The sequence below is a fragment of the Coregonus clupeaformis genome, chromosome 6, assembly GCF_020615455.1.
Source record: "Coregonus clupeaformis isolate EN_2021a chromosome 6, ASM2061545v1, whole genome shotgun sequence".
Classification (NCBI taxonomy): Eukaryota; Metazoa; Chordata; class Actinopteri; order Salmoniformes; family Salmonidae; genus Coregonus; species Coregonus clupeaformis.
In genome coordinates, this window is record NC_059197.1 from 39,671,427 (window position 1) to 39,695,469 (window position 24,043).

At 41.8% G+C, this 24,043-nt stretch overlaps 1 protein-coding gene across 1 annotated transcript; it reads left to right on the top strand.

The window, feature by feature from the left end:
• Positions 1-1,853: 1,853 nt before the first annotated feature.
• LOC121567922 (BICD family-like cargo adapter 1) lies at positions 1,854-24,043 on the top strand. Its single transcript, XM_041878310.1, has 9 exons — positions 1,854-2,245; positions 6,593-6,808; positions 12,650-12,769; positions 13,159-13,305; positions 14,342-14,524; positions 16,411-16,581; positions 19,983-20,086; positions 20,354-20,474; positions 21,104-24,043. The coding sequence occupies exons 1-9, from the start codon at positions 1,994-1,996 to the stop codon at positions 21,344-21,346; spliced, it is 1,557 nt and encodes a 518-aa protein (XP_041734244.1). The 5' UTR covers positions 1,854-1,993; the 3' UTR covers positions 21,347-24,043.

Consider the following 24,043-nt stretch of genomic DNA (forward strand, 5'->3'; position numbering starts at 1 on the left):
GGCGTTGCAAACACCATGCTCTACCAACTGAGCTACATCCCTGCCGGCCATTCCCTCCCCTACCCTGGACGAATTTTGCACCGCCCCATGGGTCTCCCGGTCGCGGCCGGCTACGACAGAGACTGGATTCGAACCAGGATCTCTAGTGGCACAGCTAGCACTGCCTTAGACCACTGTGCCACTCGGGAGTACTATGTTACGTCTAGTCCATGATACCAGGCTGGGTGGAGTTGACAAATTAGTTTCACATTTGAAATGGGAATGTTTTTTTTTTATGCTTAACTGAGGTTATCAGGTAGGAAGTGAATTTGAGTAATTGGTTCCGCAATTAAATTAATGTATTGATCTAGACCAGTGCTCTCCAACCCTGTCCTGGAGAGCTACCTACCTGTTGGTTTTCACTCCAACCCTAATCTAGCTCACCTGATTCTAATAATTAGCTGGTTGATCAGCTTAGTTACAACTGGGGTTGTAGCGAAAACCTACAGGAGAGTTGGAGAACCCTGATCTAGACTAAGGAGAAGTTGAATTACCATTGAATTTGATCAGTCCTTTTTTTTTTCTTTATTTAACTAGGCAAGTCAGTTAAGAACAAATTCTTATTTACAATGACGGCGTACAACGGCCAAACCCGGACGACACTGGGCCAATTGTGCGCCGCCTTATGGGTCTCCCAATCACGGCCGGTTGTGATACAGCCTGGAATCGAACCAGGGGGTCTGTAGTGATGCCTCAAGCACTGAGATGCAGTGCCTTAGACTGCTGCGCCACTCGGGAGCCCTTTGTTCATAATCTTTCATACAGAAGGCTAGTGTAGCCTAGTTAGACTGATAGCACCAATTTAATCACTTACAACCTTCTATATCAGAGACCTCACAGGGATACATTAGCTTTCAAATGAATGTTAAAGTTATAGATAAAAAACAGTGACTGTCTGTAATAGATACTGTAATAGATGAGTAGGCAAGGATAAGTGTGTCCTCGCTGACCTCATATTGTGATACGTCTCTGTATAGCCTAGTCCTTGAGTCCCTGTATTTAGTGCTTAGGGCCCATGTGTGGCACCCTGTCATGCTTTCGGCACACTCCCTTTAGGAGCCAATAAATTGAACAAAGACAATGGGAACAATAGGCTTCAGGGCAGACAAGCCTTGATGTACAGTCTCCATGTGAGGCTCCCCCTGTGCCATATGTACAGATGCCCTGGAACAATGGCAGTGTCATGCGTCAGGATGCTGTGTCTTTTATTGTGGTGCTGCTGGCCCCTGCGCCCTGAAACCTTGTGGGAGCTGACCTGTGAACCCAAGGTAGCGCCTATACAAAGGAGCGGGACACTTCCACAAGCAGACACGGGCTGGGCTGCAACCCAGCCAAGGCTGGGGCTCTGGATCTGTCCACGCAGGGTGCCATTTGTTCAAGGACTGACTCACTGGCATGAAAGAGAACATGACTGAGACAGAGGCATCATGAAGAAGTGGGAGAGGGAAGGTCAACAAATATCTAATACTCTATATCTAATAGGCTACTTTTCCACAGTTAGGCCAATTGAACAGCAATTTTATTTAGTCAGTTATTGAACAATAATAATAATAAAGCATTTTCTAATTTGGATGAAGATGTTAGGCTAGCACACTATTATTGCAAGGGGCAGTAACTGATTGGAATTGTCAAATGTATATGTTTAGGGTGGTACAAACAGACTTCGGGAGGCAACTGTTGCACAGCGACGCATCAGACGCGCAGGTTTAATAAGGTGCAATGGATTCTCTGGGGACCAGCCTACTTTCACTCGCATCATACTGGAGAGGCCGGCTTGTCAAACCACAGGTTCATTCGCACATAGATTGCGCACAGAGGCATAGGCAACCGCTAAATAGTTATTGAAATGAAACTGACTGACCGAGTTGACAAATATGCCACAATTTTAGTTTTTTAGATTTTAAATATAATATATTATTATTATTATTAGGCTATTTCCATAAAATCAGGAGCTATGGCTCAACTTGGTGAATGGAGTTTCAAACCGAAGAAGGTGGAAGTGGAATTGGAGGATGATTTTTATTTTGATTATGATGCGGAAGAAATATCTGATTATCAAGACCCCAATGAACTTTTAGCTGCTTTGAAACAAAAGGAGGAAGAAGTCCTTTTGGCGGCCCAGTTGGGAAATGCATTGCTTTTGGAAAATCGTCAGTTGAAGGAACAGAGCAACAAACTTAATGAACAGTATGCAGACAAACTTGAGGTAAGAGAGAAGTGTCAAAAGAAAACCCTTTGTGTTGTAGGAGATGGTGAAGGTTGTGGTCGCTCCAGTGAATGTGTCATATGCGCGCTTGTTCCTATCTTAAATTGAATGAAAACATGATTCACGAGCGCATCTAATTTAGAACTTGAGAAGTAGGACTATGCAATGAGTCAATTTATAAACCATTGTTAAAGATTTCGTTCGATAGGGTTTATTATAAACTAAATTGAGGGTACGTTTTTTTTCTCATTTTCTTTACATTTCTCCGCCGACTATGTGACAGCAAATGTGTGACCATCACTGAGAGAATTATAACATTATAGTTAGGTAGGATACTGGTTTCCACTTACCTCACTACTCTGGCATGTTGATAATCATTCCAGACAGAGCAAGTCATAGTATTAACCAATGTTTTGACTATGTTAACAGCCATAGATAGACTGTGCATTTCGCTGCACCTGCGATAACACCTGCAAAATATGTGTACACTCTTAGAAAAAAAGGTACTATCTAGAACCTAAAAGGGTTCTTCGGCTGTCCCCACAGGAGAACCCTTTGAAGAACCCTTTTTGGTTCCAGGTAGAGCCCTTTCCGTAGATGGTTCTACATGGAACCCAAAAGGGTTCTACCTGGAACCAAAAAGGGTTCTCCTATGGGGACAGCTGAAGAACAGTTTTGGAACCCTTTTTTCTAAGAGTGTACATGACCAATAACATTTAATTTATTTGCTTTGTGTTGACATATCAAACAAGGGAAACAACTTTAAACAAATTGTCATGGAAATTACCACCAGGGACACCTGAAGTCAATCTTAAATGAATCATTCTTTATTATCAGCAAGCTGGCGAGGTTCCAACAAACTTAATGCACCATAGTACACGTCAGTCGGGAGTTCTGCTGGGGCATTCCCGTTAGTTCTCTTATACAGTGCCTTCGGAAAGTAATCAGACCCCTTGACTTTTTCCACATTTTGTTACGTTGCAGGCTTATTCTAAAATTTATTAAATCGTTTTCCCCTCCTCATCAATCTACACACAATACCCCATAATGACAAAGCAATAACAGGTTTTTGCTAATTTATAAAAAAAACACCAGAAATATCATATTTACATAAGTATTCAGACCCTTTACTGAGTACTTTGTTGAAGCACCTTTGGCAGCAATTACAGCATCGAGTCTTCTTGGGTATGACGCTACAAGCTTGGCACACTTGTATTTAGGGAGTTTCTCCCATTCTTCTCTACAGATCCTCTCAAGCTCTGTCAGTTTGAATGGGGAGCGTCACTGCACAGCTATCTCCAGAGATGTTTGATCGGGTTCAAGTCCGGGCTCTGGCTGGGCCACTCAAGGACATTCAGAGACTTGTCCCTAAGCCACTCCTGCGTTGTCTTGGCTGTGTGCTTAGGGTTGTTGTCCTGTTGGAAGGTGAACCTTCACCCCAGTCTGAGGTCTTGAGCGCTCTGCAGCAGGTTTTCATCAAGGATCTCTCGGTACTTTGCTCCGTTCATCTTTGCCTCAATCCTGACTAGTCTCCCTGTCCCTGCTGCTGAAAAACATCTCCACAGCATGATGCTGCCACCACCATGCTTCACCGTAGGGATGGTGCCAGGTTTCTTCCAGACTTGACGCTTGGCATTCAGGCCAAAGAGTTCAATCTTGGTTTCATCAGACCAGAGAATCTTGTTTCTCATGGTCCGAGAGTCTTTAGGTGCCGTTTGGCAAACTCCAAGCGGGCTGTCATGTGCCTTTTACTGAGGAGTGGCTTCCGTCTGGCCACTCTACCATAAAGGCCTATTGGTGGAGTGCTGCAGAGATGGTTGTCCTTCTGGAGGAATTCTAGAGGAATTCTAGAGCTCTGTCAGTGTGACCATCGGGTTCTTGGTCACCTCCCTGACCAAGGCCCTTCTCCCCCGATTGCTCAGTTTGGCCGGGTGGCCAGCTCTAGGAAGAGTCTTGGTGGTTCCAAACTTCTTCAATTTAAGAATGATGGCCACTGTGTTCTTGGGGACCTTTAATGCTGCAGACATTTTTTGGTACCCTTCCCCAGATCTGTGCCTCGACACAATCCTGTCTCGGAGCTCTACGGACAATTCCTTCGACCTCATGGCTTGGTTTTGGCTCTGACTTGCATTGTCAACTGTGGGACCTTATATAGACAGGTGTGTGCCTTTCCAAATCATATCCAATCAATTAAATTTACCACAGGTGGACTCCAATCAAGTTGTAGAAACATCTCAAGGATGATCAATGGAAACAGGATGCATCTGAGCTCAATTTCGAATCTCAGAGCAAACGGTCTGAATACTTATGTAAATAAGGTATTTCTGTTTTCTTTCTCCAATAAATTTGCACAAATGTCTAAATACCTGTTTTTGCTTTGTCATTATGGGGTATTGTGTGTAGATTGCTGAGAATTTGTATTTATTTCATCAATTTTAGAATAAAACAAAATGTGGAAAAAGTCAAGGGGTCTGAATATTTCCGAAGGCACATACTGCTTACACAGACAAGTTATATTTGAGTGATTTACATGATTCATTATTCATCATTAATTCATCATTAACGTTTTGTTCCTGTCTGTGACCGACCAATACCTCACAAGGCTTCTTCTCTCCAAGCTGAGACCTTGAAACTGAGATACCCCTTTCGGTTCTCAAAGCAATGTTCTGGGCGTACTGCCAAATTGCTTATACTGATAGTGAGGATTCCTCCCAGGCACGATCAATCAGTCACTTGCATGAACCCAGTTGAATTGGTTATTAGAAAAGCACAAACATAACATTTTCCCTCACAAAGTCTTTACATCATGCAAGTCTTTATAATACAATATAAAATAGACAATTATAAAGCAGCACAATTTCACCCAAATTACCAAACTTCAGGTTCACCTGTTGCTTGAGAAAGAATGAATGGTTTTAAGGTAGGCCTTTGAAAATATTCACTAACATGTCATAGGTGGATGGATGAATCGAGTATTCTTAGGAGTCTACAGCCAATATGACCATGATCTAAGGAGGCTAGCACTTTCCTCTTCAAAGGATATGTCATAAGAATGTACTGAGTCTGAGCTTCCCTGTAAAACAAAGACCAATGTTATTACACACAATGCACTCTTTCTCTGCTCTCTGAAAAGCTCTTTTGTTTTTGTGTGATAAGCCTGAGTTCCACGCACCCTCTTCCCCACCCTGGTTTGCTAATTAATATGGACATCTCATTAGAACAGCACAGAGATATATTCAATAAATTGCTCCCTCCATGTGAGGAAAAGCATATAACTTTAATCCAATATCTGGTAGGGAAGTGTGTTACACCTGCAGTCTGCACCTTCTTCAAATGTCTGTCTAGCTTCTCAGGAACAAAACAAGCACATTCATTTGTTTGTACACCTTTTGTACTTGTTGGGTCCCTGGCGGGTCTAGTTAGAGCCTCTACAAGTCTGCAGCATCTGCAGTTTGTTGCATCCTCATTCCCATTAGGCCTGACCGTGTAGTAAACATCACAGGAAGCATAGGATGCCCTGTCTGTATCAGGAGAGGATTAATTAAGACATAGCCACGGGAAGTAGGGGTGCTGAGGGTGCTGCGGCACCCCCTGATAAATCGAAATAAAATAAATAATAATAATCACAAAATGTGTGAACTAGGCCTTTATTGCTCTAGTATGAGTGGGAAAAAATAATTGTCACCCCCCCCCACATGAAGTAATGTAGTTACGGTTGTCACCCAATCTCTCAGATTTACAATGTTTCTCTTACTGTTATGCTGTATGGAATTCTATAAGCTTCCAGAGAGGCCTGTAGCTTTCCTAGATCCAATAAGTGTCTTTAGCAGCGGGAGATGAATCCACATTAGGACATGTTTCAGAGACAGTTTTACTGCTCTCTGTGTGGATGGACATATCTAATGTAGGCCTGACTAGGCCTCAGATGTGCAAGAACATGGAATATTATATAGACCAGTCACCAAACTGATTTATTGGTTTACTATTATGAAACAATCCTAGTTTCTATTACATTACATAAAGTGTATTACACACTTGTGGTTAAGTCATAGTCTAACCATGTCTGGACTTTGATGCTGTGTGCTCTGTAGAGTTTATAGATACAATACAAAGATAGCAGGGGTGTACCAGACTGTTGAAATACCAATTATGCATCACCTAGCTTCAATAAGTACACAGTAATAACACTGTAACAGCTGCTGTACAAATACTCTTTGATGTTCTCTTTCAGTAATTTCATGGATTAAAAGGCTATAGCAGTGGTATTAGTCTCCTAATCACAGCCCAAAGAGACCCGCATTGGCATGCATTCACTGTGCCCATCTGTTTGTTATGTTTTGCCCACAGGAGCTGGAGCAGGGCAGGCATGATCTGCGGGTGAAGCTGGAGGGGTGCCAGTCTGGGTGGGTGAGCCAGGTAGGGGACCTGGAGAGAGACGTGAGGGATCTGAGTGGCCAGGTGGACAGGCTGACCCAGGCCCTGACCGACGCAGAGATGGACAAGACCAGGTTCCAGGAGGAACACAGAGAACACACCCAGCGCCTTAGAGAACAGCTCAGCACCGTGAGTACCTACCACTCCTTCACACCTGGGTCATGTTCATTAAGCACCAAATGGAAGAAAACAGACTGAAATAAATGTAATTCACTAGCAATAAGCCCGGCAAGGAAGGCTAATGTTTTGACGCTAGCCTTAAGGAATGCTGTACATAAGACCCTTTGTTATTTTGGCCATATAAAGTGACGTGAAAATATTTATCTATTAAGGCAGAAGTAAAGAAAAGCCAACCACTGTAGTAACACATGAACCTTGGTGAAACCTAACCAATCAAGCTATGCCTGGGGTTAGAGCCAACAGCAGATAAGGTGGGGTGTTACCCAATCTACCTACTGAAAATAAATGTACTGTACAAAGACTACCGCTGTATAAAGCAAGGCCACAGATATTAGGTAATACATAGTAATAGTAGCTAGTAAGTAATACACAGACAGTACATATAAGCAATAAAATGTAGATAAAAAATGAACCTGAGCTGAGATTAAGAGAACACCACCTCAGCAGTTCAAGATCAGGTGATAGGTCAGGTTCTTATTAAATGAATGTCATTAAGGTACATTGCCTAAAGGCAACCCATCCAGCTGGGAGGCTATATGAGTGGATGGCAACATGTTGTAAAGAGGAATAGGGAGTAGGGACTGAAATAATATCAACTCAATTTGAATGTGGTCTTCAGAGCAGGGAGACAACAGTGGATGATGGGAAAAGACTCATATCTGGAATTGGTCTATGAATTGTATCAGTCATCACTGGAATGAATTGTATACTGAGCCATGTGGCTCTGAGCTGTAGAAGACCTAGACCACGTGATTGGAAAACCACAGCTGTCAGGCTGTGTACTCATTCTGCAGTCATATCCATGCTTCAATGTGACTCATGTTTACTTTATTATAACTATATCCACAATGATACCTAATACTAACACTACAACACTTGTTTGTAAAGGTGAGGTCCTGGGTTATCCCTATAAATGCTGTGTAGGTGAAAACCACAATACCTAAGATTGGAAGCTTTCCGTTGCAGTCAATGATGTATTTTATAGTCTCTTATCAGTTTAGTAGGTACAGTAGAAGAACTGATTGGCTAAAGTAACAGGCCCTTGTGTACTAGGCTAGTAACCTTGAGTGGGCCTCTAGACTAGTTCTCTGTCAACTAACAACAAGAATGTTGTTTTGTGTTGCTGAATCGTATGATTGTGACGTAAACTTACAGTTAGTGAAACAAATGACTAACCACCTGGCCTCTGTTGGAAGTTGAATATCTAACTCCATTCCAGTGCACGGACATAAGGCAAAGGAAAGAAGCACAACCTCCATTTTACTCCTCAGTATTCTTCAGTTCAGATAGAGGAACCATGATCGTCACTCCACCCTGTGGTCAGAAGATGTAGAGGAAATATTTTTTATTTATCACTCACAGTCTCCCAGAATTCCAAAAGGGGCAGGAAAATATATATTTACAGGAGCTACCTCTATCTGAGTTCTGGAGGAGGAGGAAGTGGAGAGAAGTGGGTTCATTCTGCTGTCTTGCTTCCACCATGGGTGACTCTGAGTTCTCTGGAAATTTTAAAGTAAAAGAACAGCTAGAGAGTAGTACTTCAGAAGCTGTTGTTGTGGAGAGGAAAGGTTTGAAGAGTGTTTCTCTCGGTCCGGTCGCTGATGTCCTCTTACCGGACGTGGTAGTGGATGGTGGTGGTACCCCTCTCTCCAGGTGTGCAGCACTGCCTGGCACGGTGAGTGAGTGAGTGAGTGAGTGAGTGAGTGTGTGTGTGTGTGTGTGAGTGAGTGAGAGAGAGGCATCGATGTGTTTAATATCTGAATGGTGGTTTGTATAACTATACAATCAGTGTACCTAAAGAGAGCTCTCAATAGTGTACAGCAGTGTCTGAATGGGATTGTATGTGTGGTTGAAGTGGTTCTATATTACCAGGGTCTGATGGGCCTAACTGTAGTGTGAGAGCTTAGACAGAGCATGACAGGAATCAGGGGGAGGGAGGTTACCACTCAGAGAGCTCCGATAAATCACCTTGACCACCAGGTATTAAACTAACATCCACAAAACAACCTATGGTCACACTACCAGGAAAACAGAGATCCATTTCAGCTAATAAATATCTCTAGAGACCACTAGAATGCTTACTGTTGCTGTTCACCTCGGTTGTAAAAGAAGTGTGAAAACTATGTTGATCTTTGCCAGTCAGACTGGTTCGTTATCCGGTTTTGCTGTATCTATGAATGTTATTCAAACAGTTGAGTGTGAGAGGGAATGAGTATTTAGACATCTGTGACTGTCTGGCAGTGTCATTGTTTAAAAAAAAAGCTCTATCCTGTCAGCAGTTTTCAACGTGAACATGCAGATGATACAAACGTATTGATGGATCTTGGCCTCACTGTTCCACAGAATGCCTAATCAGTTTTCCTCTGTGAACAATGGTTCACCCAGAGTATAGCATTCACTTCTGTTGGTTCTAGTGTACTTCATACAGATTTTCTGTGGAAGCTCAAGTCAAACACTTGCATTGAAATAACATGATTTACACATATTTCTGGCAAAGGAACGTGTTACTCTGAAGGGAGTACGGTTACAGTTTGATAAGCTGGAAATGATAGCAACTCTTGGTTGATTAAACGCGCAGCCTATCTCTCTGTTTGTTAGTACCTTTTCAGAAATGACGTTATTGTCCAATCTAACTTACAGGAAAAGGCCTTCAAGGAAATCATTTATTTTTCAAACATAAGGAAAGAAACCAGTGCACATGTCTCAAACAAGGAAGTGAATAAGATTGCTTTAAACCTCAAAGGGTTTAGCTAAGGTTTTGAACTTTAGATTTAGACACCAGTAGAATTACTCTGTAACCTGAAACACCCTCACTTTTCTTTGGGATATGGCCAACAGGATGTACTTTGATTTCCATAGTGATGGCACCTGTTATATCCCTCACTCCTGATTTACATTTATGTAGAATTAGACACGCAATTTGAGGCCCCCTTGTTTGACCTTTGACTCAGACAGCATCACGCCGTTTAGAGAGGGAAGCGCTAGGAAGATCTATCATTGGAGAATATATAAATCTCTCACTCTTTCCATTGAGGGGTTTCCTCCCATGATGTGTGTGCTACTGCCATCTATGAGCCCTCCCATCCCAGGGGAATGCTATGCTTTTTTCCCCCACTCTGAGAGGTCCCTTGGGGTCTACTACTGCGGTAGGAATCAGCTGCTATGTGCATCATAGTTTAGACAAGGGAAGGCCAAGTCTTAGAGCTTAGTAGGGGGGTGTTGTATTTTATTTTGTGTCCCTAACAAATGGAGCGTCCCTCTATGTATGCCTAGTGGGCTGCTTGCTCCATTGTCCATAGTCGTGCCAAGATAAGCTGTGGACGGGACTCTGGGGCTGATTGACACAAACATACATCCTTGCCCACTCCCCTTACAGTGTATGTCTACATGCCCCCTGTTTTTGTTTCTGTGTGTGTGTTTAAGTTCTAGATAGCACCTTTTTTGTACGCAATACAGTATGTCAATAATTGCTTCCTATACCATCTGGTAGTTAAGGAAACAACGGTCCCACAGAGAGATGTTTCTAGTTATATTGTTATGATATTGCTAGAGGCAAGAACCATTCCTCTGACTGTATTATGTGATCTTAGTTTTCAATTTGCAGTTTAGCTCACAGCAACATATAATACAGATTCACTTATTTAATATCTATGATTTTATATTACACTTCCTCATTATGTCTATTTTAGATATGTATCTCTGGATCTAATATCTAGTAACTTAAATGTCTCTACCATTTTTAGTCTCAGGTATTTTCATCTCATGTCTCCTGAACCTGGTGCCTCTTTCTCTGGTCTATCTAATACCTCTCTCCTGTCTCTGGTCTCCTCTGTCTCTCTGTATGTGGTCCTCTGTAGCTCAGCTCATACCTCTCTCCTGTCTGTATGTATATCTAATACCTCTCTCCTGTCTCTCTGTATGTATATCTAATACCTCTCTCCTGTCTCTCTGTATGTATATCTAATACCTCTCTCCTGTCTCTGTATGTATATATAATACCTCTCTCCTGTCTCTCTGTATGTATATCTAATACCTCTCTCCTGTCTCTGTATGTATATCTAATACCTCTCTCCTGTCTCTCTGTATGTATATCTAATACCTCTCTCCTGTCTCTGTATGTATATCTAATACCTCTCTCCTGTCTCTCTGTATGTATATCTAATACCTCTCTCCTGTCTCTGTATGCATATCTAATACCTCTCTCCTGTCTCTGTATGTATATATAATACCTCTCTCCTGTCTCTCTGTATGTATATCTAATACCTCTCTCCTGTCTCTGTATGTATATCTAATACCTCTCTCCTGTCTCTCTGTATGTATATCTAATACCTCTCTCCTGTCTCTGTATGTATATCTAATACCTCTCTCCTGTCTCTCTCCTGAGTGGCGCAGTGGTCTAAGGCACTGCATCGCAGTGCTAGCTGTGCCACTAGAGATCCTGGTTCAAATCCAGGCTCTGTTGTAGCCGGCCGTGACCGGGAGACCAATGGGGCGGCGCACAATTGGCCCAGCGTAGGGGAGGGAATGGCTGGCAGGGATGTAGCTCAGTTGTTAGAGCATGGCGTTTGCAACGCCAGGGTTGTGGGTTCGATTCCCACGGGGTATTAAAAAAAATAATGTAAGTCGCTCTGGATAAGAGCGTCTGCTAAATAATGTAAATGTAATGTAAATGTCTCTGTATGTATATCTAATACCTCTCTCCTGTCTCTGTATGTATATCTAATACGTCTCTCCTGTCTCTCTGTATGTATATCTAATACCTCTCTCCTGTCTCTGTATGTATATCTAATACCTCTCTCCTGTCTCTGTATGCATATCTAATACCTCTCTCCTGTCTCTCTGTATGTATATCTAATACCTCTCTCCTGTCTCTCTGTATGTATATCTAATGTCTCTCTGTATGTATATCTAATACCTCTCTCCTGTCTCTCTGTATGTATATCTAATACCTCTCTCCTGTCTCTGTATGTATATCTAATACCTCTCTCCTGTCTCTCTGTATGTATATCTAATACCTCTCTTCTGTATGTATATCTAATACCTCTCTCCTGTCTCTGTATGTATATCTAATACCTCTCTCCTGTCTCTCTGTATGTATATCTAATACCTCTCTCCTGTCTCTCTGTATGTATATCTAATACCTCTCTCCTGTCTCTGTATGTATATCTAATACCTCTCTCCTGTCTCTGTATGTATATCTAATACCTCTCTCCTGTCTCTGGTCTCCTCTGTCCCACTGTATGTATATCTAATACCTCTCTCCTGTCTCTGGTCTCCTCTGTCCCACTGTATGTATATCTAATACCTCTCTCCTGTCTCTCTGTATGTATATCTAATACCTCTCTCCTGTCTCTGGTCTCCTTGTCACGCCCTGACTCTGAGGACTCTCATTTGTTGAGTCAGGGGGTGATTTTCCTTGTTGTGTATGTTCCTATGTGTTATTTTCTAGGGTTGGATCTAGTATGTATAGATCTATGTTGGCCTGTGTGGTTCCCAATCAGAGGCAGCTGTTGCTCGTTGTCTCTGATTGGGGTCCATACTTAGGCAGCCTTTTGGCACCTGTTAGTTGTGGGATCTTGTGCCGTGTGAGGTTTGTTGTGTGTACCTTAGGATGGCATGTATCGTTAATTTGTCGTGGTGTTTATTTCTATAATTAAATAAACATGAATGCATATCATGCTGCGCCTTGGTCCTTCTCGTTCGTCAATGATCGTGACACTCCTCTGTCTCTCTGTATGTATATCTAATACCTCACTCCTGTCTCTGGTGCTTGTCTGTGTTGCGGTCTAGGCGATGGAGGTGGAGAGGGCGATGACCAGTGAGCTGCATACCCTGAAACTGGAGCTCCGACAGAAAGGCCACCACAACAGACCACAGGACGAGGAGCTGCTCAGTGCCATGAGGGAGCAGGTAGGCTGCGCGCGCACACACACACACACAGTTTTGTATTGCTATCCTTGTGGGGACCAAATAATTGATTCCCATCCAAGATCCTATTATCCCTAACCTTAACCCCAAGCCTAAACTTAACCCCTAACCTTAAAATTATACCTAACTCCTTACCCTAAACCTAACTGTAACTCCTAACCCAAACCCTAACCTTAATTCTAACCCTAATTGTAACCCTAAGCCTAAAATAGCATCTTTCCTCGTGGGGACCAGCAAAATGTCACCACTTGAATGAATTTTCCTTGTTTTACTATCCTTGTGAGGACTTCTGGTAACCACAAGGCTTGTTAAACAAAAACACACACAGAAACACACACACACACTTTATCTCGCTCCCTGTGTGTGTCCAGGTGGAGCGTCTGTCCCAGAAGGAGCAGGCTCTGGAGGAGCGGCTGGAGTGTGTGTGTCAGGAGAATGCAGATCTACGGGACAGCCTGGCCTCCCTACACACACACTTAGCTCTACAGGACCAACACAACCAGCAGCAGAGCCAACAGGTAAACACATAGAATTTAGTTTTGGTATCTTTCTCCTTGTTTACTCACTATCATATGTCAATAGTGCACACTTGGCTAAGTGACTGTAACCCTGGGATACACTTGGTAATTGGGGTTTAACAACAGAGTGATTATCCACTCACTGAGTATTGGTCATCTATGGCAGTGGTTCCCAAACTGTGGGAGGGGTTGGCAGGAGGGGGCGGGGGTCCTCATTCTGGCTTTAAACTTACTCTTGAAAGTTGTAATAGTAGAATGTGCAATTTCGAAATTGGGTAGTGCATCATCAGTTCCTCTTGTCATGTTAGTCATTGCATACCTTAGAGCTATTTATAACTTGTGAGAAATGTCCAGATCAACTAGCCCATGTCAGCTAATGTTTTTCTATTTAGGTTTTTTAGCCCATAGATATTGTTGTAATTGTTTTGTCACTCAAATATCACATGAATACACATTAGATGTGGCAAAATGTATAGAATTGCAATAAAATTAGCTTTAAAACTGCAACATTTTCTTTGTACCCCATGACAAAATGTGTAGAATTGCAGGAAATAAGCTTTAAACCTGCAAATTTTGTCTGCTCTATGGAAAGCGTCGCTTTACAATAGACTCATCCCTCCCATTGTTACATGTCATTTCAACTTGCAATGCTGGATTCCACACATGTGCCGTAGTGGAGTTTCTGCACCAGGCTGGAATCTAACATGTCAGTTTACATTTTTGACAAGTGGTAGAACTTGCACAATTGGTGGCTGACTAAATACTTTTTTCCCCCACTGTAGCTTTTCCAATAGCACTATGTTGATGTAGTGCACATGTTGTCTAATATGGGATTTATGGATGACATTTGCATGTTATGTATACTAGAGCTAGATCTGCTTTGCAATAGTCAGACTGATAGGTTCTGAATCTCAATGTGTTTGCATAATGTGGTTGATTTTAGATGACACTGACCAGACCTTATGTATCTCTCTGTGTGTGTTTCCCTCTGTATGTTTTTCTGTGTGTATGTGTCTTTGTATCTGTGTGTGTGTAGCTGGCGGAGGCATGGCAGGAGGCTGCAGCTGCGAGGGGGCGTTCCCAGAAGCTTCAGGTCCAGGTGGAGGAGCTGCAGGAGGAGGTCTCCCTGCAGGACAGGAGTAGCCATGGAAAAACATCCCTACTGTCTGAGCTGGAGACCAGTCTGGACACCATGGGCCTGGGCCATAACCGAGAACAGGTAACACTATATAAACTAGGAGACATGGGACCTGGGACAAAGGCAAGGGTTAGCACACTTATCCTGGGTTAATACCCTTGGTACATACATAGTCTTAGTATATATATATATATATACCCCATAGGAGAACCCTTTTGGGTTCCAGGTAGAACCCTTTTGGGTTCCAGGTAGAAACCTTTCCACAGAGGGTTCTACCTGGAAGACAAAAAGGGTTCTACCTGGAAGACAAAAAGGGTTCTCCTATGGGGACAGCCAAAGAACCCTTTTTGCAATGAGGGTATACAGTATGAGTTGTTAGAAATATACAGAGATACATAACCATGCAATCAAAGTCCTCTACCTGTATGTAATAGGAATTTCCAGGTGAACAAAAAGGAGAGCAGTCTTTCAAAAATCTATCTGGTTTATTACAAGTTGCAACAGAAGCAGAGAACATGTCTAACTGGCCTCTTGCAGACAGGCTCTTTATATGCTAATCAGACAGCACAAAATGTTCTTAAAACACCAGCCCGAGAGGCTTGTAGGAAGTCAAAACAAAAAGGCAGTGACTTTGTCAGCTTCTACAGAACCACACCGTGTCCAAATAATGTCATCAATACAACAGTGAATAATCAGTGTTTCCTCTGCCCTTGTACCTCCAGTCTGGCATCAATCACTATCAACAGATATGAGAATAATCCATAACATTCAGCATCAAGTCTAGTGACCATCAACTTGCACCTTGATTGTCACAAATTGAACACTGGAAAATGATGTGCATTAAAGAAACTCCAAATATGCTAAACATTGTGTTGATCACTTAAATATTCCCACCACACTGTAATGGAAGAATGATACATAGCAACAGAACGTTCTGGGTATGTTCTTGGTGACTCTGTGTGATGGTATAGTACCTACCTCCGTAAAGGAACATTTCTTACCTTGTGTGTCCTGTCTTCAAAGAGAAAGAAACAACCAGGGGAACATTATTTGCGAGCGCTTTGCCACTAGCTACTGAGGTGTGAACGTATTACAGCTCCTGAGTACAGGGTACAATTAGTAGAAAACATTGTGATAATGAATGCTTGAAACCAAGCATAAAAGCGGAGCAAGAAAGAGACAAATTATATCACATTTTGACTGTCTGATTCTGTCATTATTTCGGTTTGTTTTGTTCCATACCAGGAAACTGATGTTTTAGTGTACCCATGAGTCATTCGCTAGCCTACATTTCCTGTTTGGTTGAACCACCTAAGCTACATGGATCTTTCCACTTATAACTGTCAGAGAGCACACACATTCTGTCAGGTTTTGTGTTAGTGGTTATACCTATGGAAGGTTATTTCCTATAGAGCTCAGTAGTCTCAAAGAAAAAAACTGATCTTTGACTCATAACTCTAGGGAAAGACAGGTGAGGAGAAGTATATGACTCAACCCCCTGTGATATATAAATAATGAACACAGCCCTGTACACAGTTTATTTCCCTGATGTCATCTAGGCCTAGGAAGTGTCAAGTTCAAGAAATGGGATCACCAACTTTTTAATATCGTTAACCCACTTTTACTATTCTTTTACCTTTCCTCCTCAGTAATGAGTTTGACACTTTTGAAACCTGAGGAAAGAAGAGTAGCCATAATGTAGGCTGAACATAATACAGTGACCCTGAGCTACACATTCACATTGTAGTGTTAAAATAACACAGAACTCATTGACCTAACACACCATAGTCACATCATTGTCTTATCTTTCCAATTAGTTTTCTCTTTCCACGGTGCTACTGCTTGTTATATGCGGCCAGGTTTAGGCCGGTTTACCTGGGTTCAAATGTTTTTGTTATAAACGCTATCCAATACAATTTGATTTGGTTTACAATCGAATCTCATCTCTCTCTTTCTCTCTCCAATAGATGACCCAGGAGGTTCTGTCCATCCTGGAGCTGCTGCGACCCTTGACCCGGGTAGTGAAGACTCCAGAGAGGTCAGAGTTTATAGGTCAGGAGGAAGGAGACCTGCAGGCCATGCTGCTGCAGTTAAAGGGTGTGGCTCAGAAACTGGCCAACCACACCCACATCCCTCAGGTGAGATGTCGTCCTGGAAACCAAGCCACCAACCAGGGCAAGCTAACTAACTCTAACAATAGACCAGTGACGTGCAGGCAGGGTAGCTTTTTTAATAGAATAAAAAAAGCTGTTGTCAAATACAAGAAGCATTGAGTTTAAACATGTATAATTGGTGGACTATTGGTTAGAAGGCTGCTACTGCAACCTCAACAACCTGACCAATGCCCTCATCAAACACGAAAAATCGGCAACGCACATCCAACACCAGATCCCCCTAAAATAATTGGGGGACACACGGATCGATCTGCTGTTCAATGAGCATCAAAAACAGCAAGTCACCATGCACAATGCTAAGGTAAAGGAAAACCGTTAGCATTTTGGGGTAGTCTTATGATGAGAGAACAAGCTAATTTAATCGTGGAAACTATGTATAGTTATTGTGTACCTTTTGCTGAAAAAGACAAAAGGTTAGCTACAGTGGGTATTATAAGTATTCACCCTCCTTGGATTGTTTCACATTTTTGCTGCGTTACAAAGTGGGATTGAAATAGATTTAATTGTGATTTTTTTTGTTATTGATCTAGACAAAATACTCCATATGACGTCAAAGTGAAAAAGAGAATTCTTCACATTTTTACAAATTAAATAAAGTCGTTGCATATGTACTCACCTACTTTGTTTAGGCATGCTTACATTTGTGAAGGAGTAAAATTTGGTTTAACAAATCACATAAGTTACTTGGAAATAATAGGGGTTGACTTGATTTTTGAATGACTACCCCTTCCTCTGTCCCCCATACATACAACATCTGTAAGGTCCCTCAGTCAAGCATTGATTTTTAAGCACAGATTCAACTGCAAAGACCAGGGAGCTTTTCAAATGCCTCATAAAGAAAGGCAGTGATTGGTAGATGGGTAACAATAACAAATCAGACATTGAATATCTATGTAAGCATGGTCAAGTTAATAATTATGCTATGGATGATGTATTAAACCACCCAGACACATCAAAGTTACAGTCATCCTTCTGAACTGAGCTGCAGGACAGGAAGGAAACTGCTCAGGGATGTCAGCATGAGGCCATTGGTGATTTTAAAACAGCTGCAGAGTCCAATGGCTGTGATGGGAGAAAACTGAGGATGAATCAACATTGTAGTGACTCCACAATAATGACATAAATAACAGAGTGAAAAGAAGAATACAAATATTCCAAAACATGCATCCTATATGCAACAAGGTACTAATGTAATACTGCAAAAAAACACGGCAAAGGAATACACTTTTTGGCCTAAATGCAAAGCCTTTATTCAATTCCCCCATTTAATGAATATACGTTCTGTTGTTAGAGGGGGAAAGAAAGAAAATTGTGTTTGTTATACAATACTATGTACCGGTATAAGGACAGATGATGTTGGAGTTATGTCAGTGATGTGGGGTTTGGGTCTCTGTTGAGGCATTGTTGTTAGAAGCCTGTGGTGGCGATCTGGGAGAGGACAGGTTGGGAAGGTTGAATGCTTCACAGATCACAGCAGGCACGGTTTATTATTCCCACCGGGAAACTCACCTTCCTGGGAAAGTGCCTGTCAAAACAATGCAAGTGTTGTTTCCCCTAGTTTTAGTGTCTACACTGGTCATAGAGAGAGAAAGGGAAATGAGACTGGTGAAATAATGATGTTATCAGACAAAGGAAAATAACCGAAGGATGAAACGAGAAGCACTAACAGAAGTTGAAAATGAACATAGTCTACAGGAGAACCAACCTGAATATTAGATGGACAACAGGTACAGCAGCAAGGTCAACATAGATAATACTAAATCACCTTCCACCTCTTACAGTCTGCTCAGCCCAGCACACGAGGGCTCATTGTTCAGTTACCTGAGTCCTCAGTACAGTTCACGGGTTCTCACATGGATTGCCGGCCCTGACAACACAGGCCGGATTCATCCTCTAGGAGACAGAGACATTAACACAGAGATCAGGTGTCAGTCAGGCCTGCATTCCATTTAGATTTAGACACAATCAAAGCAGTGGTATGAAGTACTTAAGTAAAAATACTTTAAAGTACTACTTAAGTAGTTTTCTGTACTGTACTTTACTATTTATATTTTTGACAACTTTTACTTCACAACATTCCTAAACAAATGCTTCATTTGTAAATGATGTCTGAGTGTTGGAGTGTCCCCCTTGCTACCGATAAATAAAAAAACAAGATTGTGCCATCTGGTTTGCTTAATATAAGGAATATGAAATTATGTATACTTTAACATTTACTTTTGATACATAAGTATATTTGAGCAATTACATTTACTTTTGATACTTAAGTATGTTTAAAGCCTCCCGAGTGGCGCAGTGGTCTAAGGCACTGCATTGCAGTGCTAGCTGTGCCACTAGAGATCCTGGTTCGAATCCAGGCTCTGTCGATGCCGGCCGCGACCGGGAGACCCATGGGGCGGTGCACAATTGGCCCAGTATCATCCAGGGTAGGGGAGGGAATGGTCGGCAGGGATGTAGCTCAGTTGGTAGAGCATGGCGTTTGCAGCGCCAGGGTTGTGGGTTCGATTCCCACGGGGGTATAAAAAATAATGTATGCACTCATTAACTGTAAGTCGCTCTGGATAAGAGCGTCTGCTAAATGACTAAAATGTAAAACCAAATACTTTTAGACTTTTACTGAAGTAGTATTTTACTGTGTGACTTTCACTTTTACTTGAGTCATTTTCTATTAAGGTATCTTTACTTTTACTTAATTATGACGATTGGGTACTTTTCCCACCACTGAATAAAAGGAGTTTCTGTGTTGCTGGCCTATTTGTGTGGGGCTCTAGGGTTTGGGGGCTGGAGAGAGAGAGGTAATTTTTTTCTCGGTACAATGATAGTCAGGTTACAGCTCTGAATGTCCAGTAAATACCATGAGCTACTGTTTTATAACACAACACCCACATGTCCTGTGTGTTCACTCATAGAGTGGCAGGTCAATAGAACACCCCAGGGTAGAAACTATGTCCTCTAATGTAATTTTAACCAAATTTGTACATAACTAAGTACCACAGACACTAAATACTCTGCTTTAGTCGTGGTTATGTTGGCTCATCTCAGTGTGTGTGGTTTGTGCGCCACCTTGTGGTCATGTTGGTTATGAGTTCTTGATGCAGCAGGAGTTATAATAATAATAATAATAATATGCCATTTAGCAGACTCTTTTATCCAAAGCGACTTACAGTCGTGCGTGCATACATTTTTGTGTATGGGTGGTCCCGGGGATCGAACCCACTACCTTGGTGTTACAAGCGCCGTGCTCTACCAGCTGAGCTACAGAGGACCACGAGTTGAACCCAAGACATTGGTGTTGCTAATATTGGACTCTGGTTTCAGTTCACAATATTCTCTCTTGTCCTCTCCCCTCCTTTAAAATCTCCCAGCTCCAGGAGGAGAATGCTGAGCTGAGGCTAAGGCTGGGAAACAGACAGGAGGAAGAAGAGATGGCCCAACAGGCCATCAGAGACAGAGATGAAGCCATAGCTAAGTAAGTGTGGTTTTGTCTTAATCGTTGAATTATTTTCACTCTTTGTAATTTACTTCAATGTCATTTTCAAACAGCATTTATCATTCATAAAGTGACATGTTGCATTTATACATAGTTCATGCCATTTTATGTGTAAGTGTAACATATGTCCCGTGCTGGGTTGTCATTGGAAGATTGCCATGGGCTTTCCATTTTTTTGTTGCAATGAATCTATGATGATGTCACTGTGACCTAACATGTGTTTGTCCCCCTCTTACATCATGGCAGAAAGAACCTGATGGAGGCAGAGCTGGTGAAGAGTAAGAACGACATGATGTGTCTGAACAACCAGCTGCTGGAGGCTATCCAACGCAAGCTGGAGCTGTCTCAGGAGCTAGAGGCCTGGCAGGTGGGTCTCCACGGTCTCTCTGTCTGTCTCTGTTTCTGTCACCCCACTTCTCTCTCTCCGTCTCTGGATCTCTCTTTATCTATCTGTATTTCTCTCCCTTCCTCTGCCCCTCTCTTGCACTCCCGTAACATATTAGGGAACTTTCATAAGTTCTGTGAAAATATTAACATTGGTTTAATTAAGGCTATTATCTTTAGGGCACCTCCTATAGTCAAAATGTAATGTAATCCTTGGTCACAGTCAGAACTCTAGTGTTAATTGGGGTTAGGGACACGGCAACCTTTAAACAGCCCTCTAAGTTTGGACTGAAGGGATCTGAACATAACGACAGGTGGCCAAGGCTAGAAGAGTCTCTCTGCTACTCTAGTCTACTGCTGAGTCATGGTGCTAGTGCCAGGCCATCTGCTTGGTGACTACTTCCCTCTAGTGGTCATATGAAGACATGGCAACATATTCACTGTAACTGACCAGTTCAATAGACGATTGAAAATTTCCCACAGTTTCAACCTCATGCTATTAGAAGTGTATTTCATCTCTTGTTATATCCAGCTCTTACATTTAAAATGTATGTAAAGTCTAATCAGGCTCATTATCAACAGAGGTGTAATGTTTTTATTTAATTTTTTCAGGACGACATCCAGATCATCATCAACCAGCAGCTGAGGACCCAGCAGCAGTCGGAGCAGGTCCAGAAGAAGCCTGCCTCCAACCCCATGTCCTTCTGGAGGAGACCCAGCACAGCTTCCTCCACCAGGCCCCACCAGCCTTCCTCCTCCCCCGCTTCCTGGACCTCTGAGGCTGGGCAAGAGAAGCCCCAGTCCCCCTGGAGAGACTGGCTTCGACGGGGAAAGGTGACACAGCCTGGCAAATAGTAACCTGGTATGTCTTTTGCTTCACCATGGAGGACTGGCACGTAGCACAGAAATGTCTTGATCAGCTGGCCATTGAAGAAGGCGAGTCGAGTCATCAAGGCAAGAACAAGCTGGTGGAACTAACACTACTGAGTGGAACTATCAGTCTTGGTAGATGGAGTACCAAGCAGAACAGGACAGGCCGAACACTCAGTAACGTTATGTAGTAGACTTCAGTAGAGTATTAGGATTCAAGACCATGGTGTGTTGGAAACAAGGACTAGATAAGAGCCCTAATGGACAAAGAGTTATCAAAAAGTAGACAGTAGTTTCCCCACTGTCACTGAGAAGAACCTAAGAACATAAAAAGCATGTTAGTGGTTAAAGACTCTAGCATGGTAACTACTAGCATGGCCAGAGAGTCACACACTAGCATGGTGAGAGTCACGACAAGGAAAGATGCTTAGAGGATGTGCCGTCTTCTGCCTTATAATGAAGTCGTTGATGCCTGAGATTGTACATGTATGTGTGAATGTCAATGTTTGAAAGAATACTGACAGTATTTGCTCAGACTAATTATTTAATCCAACCTTTATATAGGTAATGTACAGACAGACTGAAGGGAAATGAAGTTGATAGAGTGACTGGACTCCGTTCATAACACATAATGAAGTTATTATTCACCTATAATCATGTTGTAAATATTTAGGTATTTACAAAACACAGTTGATACCAGATCTAAGTGGTATTCCACTCACTACAGTCTTTTCAAAAGATGTAATAAGATTAAATGTTGCCTGCTATCTATGCAAAATGTTTGCCATTATGTATTCAGAGAAAACAGCCCTTAGTAGAAAATAACTAAATATACAATAGGTGCTCATAAATAAACCAATGATATACAGAATGTCATGAGTTCTCATGTGAAATGTTGTGGGATCTAGATACATTATGATATATGTCCAAAATGCATTTCATGCATTGTATTCTTACCTTATGTGCCTTAGTTTTTGCCACACTACTGAAGGGGACATTTTGGGGGAAGGGTGCAATATAGATAAACTCATATAAGGTATTTTGATCACAGTACCAGAACAATCTTTTATTTTATTTTTTACAATCTAATGGACAGAATTCATGCAATATGTTGTCAATACATGATGTAAGTTCTGTCCTGTTGTTCATTGACATTTTCTACTTGTTTATTTTCAATTTGGTTTTTATTGACAATCAGAATGTCCTCAGATTATTTGATTAAGTGAAAAACACAGAACAATGTTGACTGAATGACTGAAAAAGTCTAGTACTTGCAACTGTTATTACAGAAGAAATAATGCAAAAATCTAGATTCATATTACTTATTGTTGTAATATATGAATGTTATCAAAGTGCATGCATGCTGTTGTGTATCATAATGTATGTAGTCTATGTATTCTGTATGTAGATGGTGTTTATGTATTAGTGAACACGGAATGTCCTTTACACTGAAAATAGTCATTTTTCATACAGTACTTGATATGCTATGGCCTTTGATTGATAGTTCGCATGGACTGCATAAAAGACTATGTTGCGTACATCACATAGGCCTACAGGATACAGCTGGTTATCCACATTTACCCCATATACTGTAGATGCATCTGCACCTTGAAAAACCACTACATTGTTTCAGGTCAAACTTGAAAGGTCAAGAAGACATTTTAAAATGAGTAATATTGTAACAAATGAGATTTCCTCAAAACTATATCTGCTCTATGTAAGAAATGTACTGTAGTAGTATTCACATTTGGAGGGATTTATTTCATTGGCACTGCACACAGGTAAGGCCCACCTGCCTAAATATTCTGAAATAACTGTACTTTTTTGGAAATGGGCATGGTCTATTTGACTCAACAACCAAAAACACATATCTAAGTTTAACTTTATTGATGAACCGGGCTGCTTATCAAAGTTAGCTGGCTAACGCATTGATCCTGCTTTGTAGTATACCCCTCTGGCCAGGCTCATAATAAGGGTGTGTATTACGCTTGGTTTACATCCATCTGGCAGTGCCAAACAACCTAGATCTTCTTCTGATGGATGTTGGTTATAATACCAATACGTCTTGTTCTGTTCTTACACCACCACTGATCCTTAAAACAGCTGTCATATTGTTCACAGTTTCACCAGAGATAGTCTGGGTCTGGAAATCTGTTCAATGGTCATTTCAATTCTTGATATTTACCTATTGATTCTTGAAGAAAATAACTTAGAAATGCGTTATGAGCTTAGCACATCTGTCTTTATCACAACCTAAAGAATTTGAGAGGGGTTAAACATTTCCCCAGCACCATCCCTCAGCTGTATACCAAAACAAGTGGCGGGGATATGGTTGGGTTGTTTTTCGAAACGCCGACTATAGGTTAAATGTTCTGGTATGCAGCTAATGGGGTGTCTCTCTCACATTAATGAGGTGTTTAGACAGGAATAGCATAGGCAGTAAACTTCTGGCCGTGTTTTGGAGTGGGATAAAAGAATGAAAGCAAATATGGCCGGTGTTGTTGGGCTTCAGTCTCAGGCCTTGTTTGCTATTTTCATAGATTAAGTCAGTTGGAAGACGGAACACAGGAATGTTGGGAGGTTAATGACAACAAGAAAAACACTGATATGGGGCCCCGTGTAGCTCAGTTGATAGAGCATGGCGCTTGCAACGCCAGGGTTGTGGGTTTGTTTCCCACGGGG

Bases quoted from the DNA above. Each gene is read 5' to 3' on its own strand.
- LOC121567922 (XM_041878310.1), top strand. From the start codon at position 1,994: ATGGCTCAACTTGGTGAATGGAGTTTCAAACCGAAGAAGGTGGAAGTG. The intron at 12,770-13,158 runs GTAGGCTGCGCG...GTGTGTGTCCAG, and splicing joins TCAGTGCCATGAGGGAGCAG to GTGGAGCGTCTGTCCCAGAA. The intron at 20,087-20,353 runs GTAAGTGTGGTT...ACATCATGGCAG, and splicing joins AGAGATGAAGCCATAGCTAA to AAAGAACCTGATGGAGGCAG.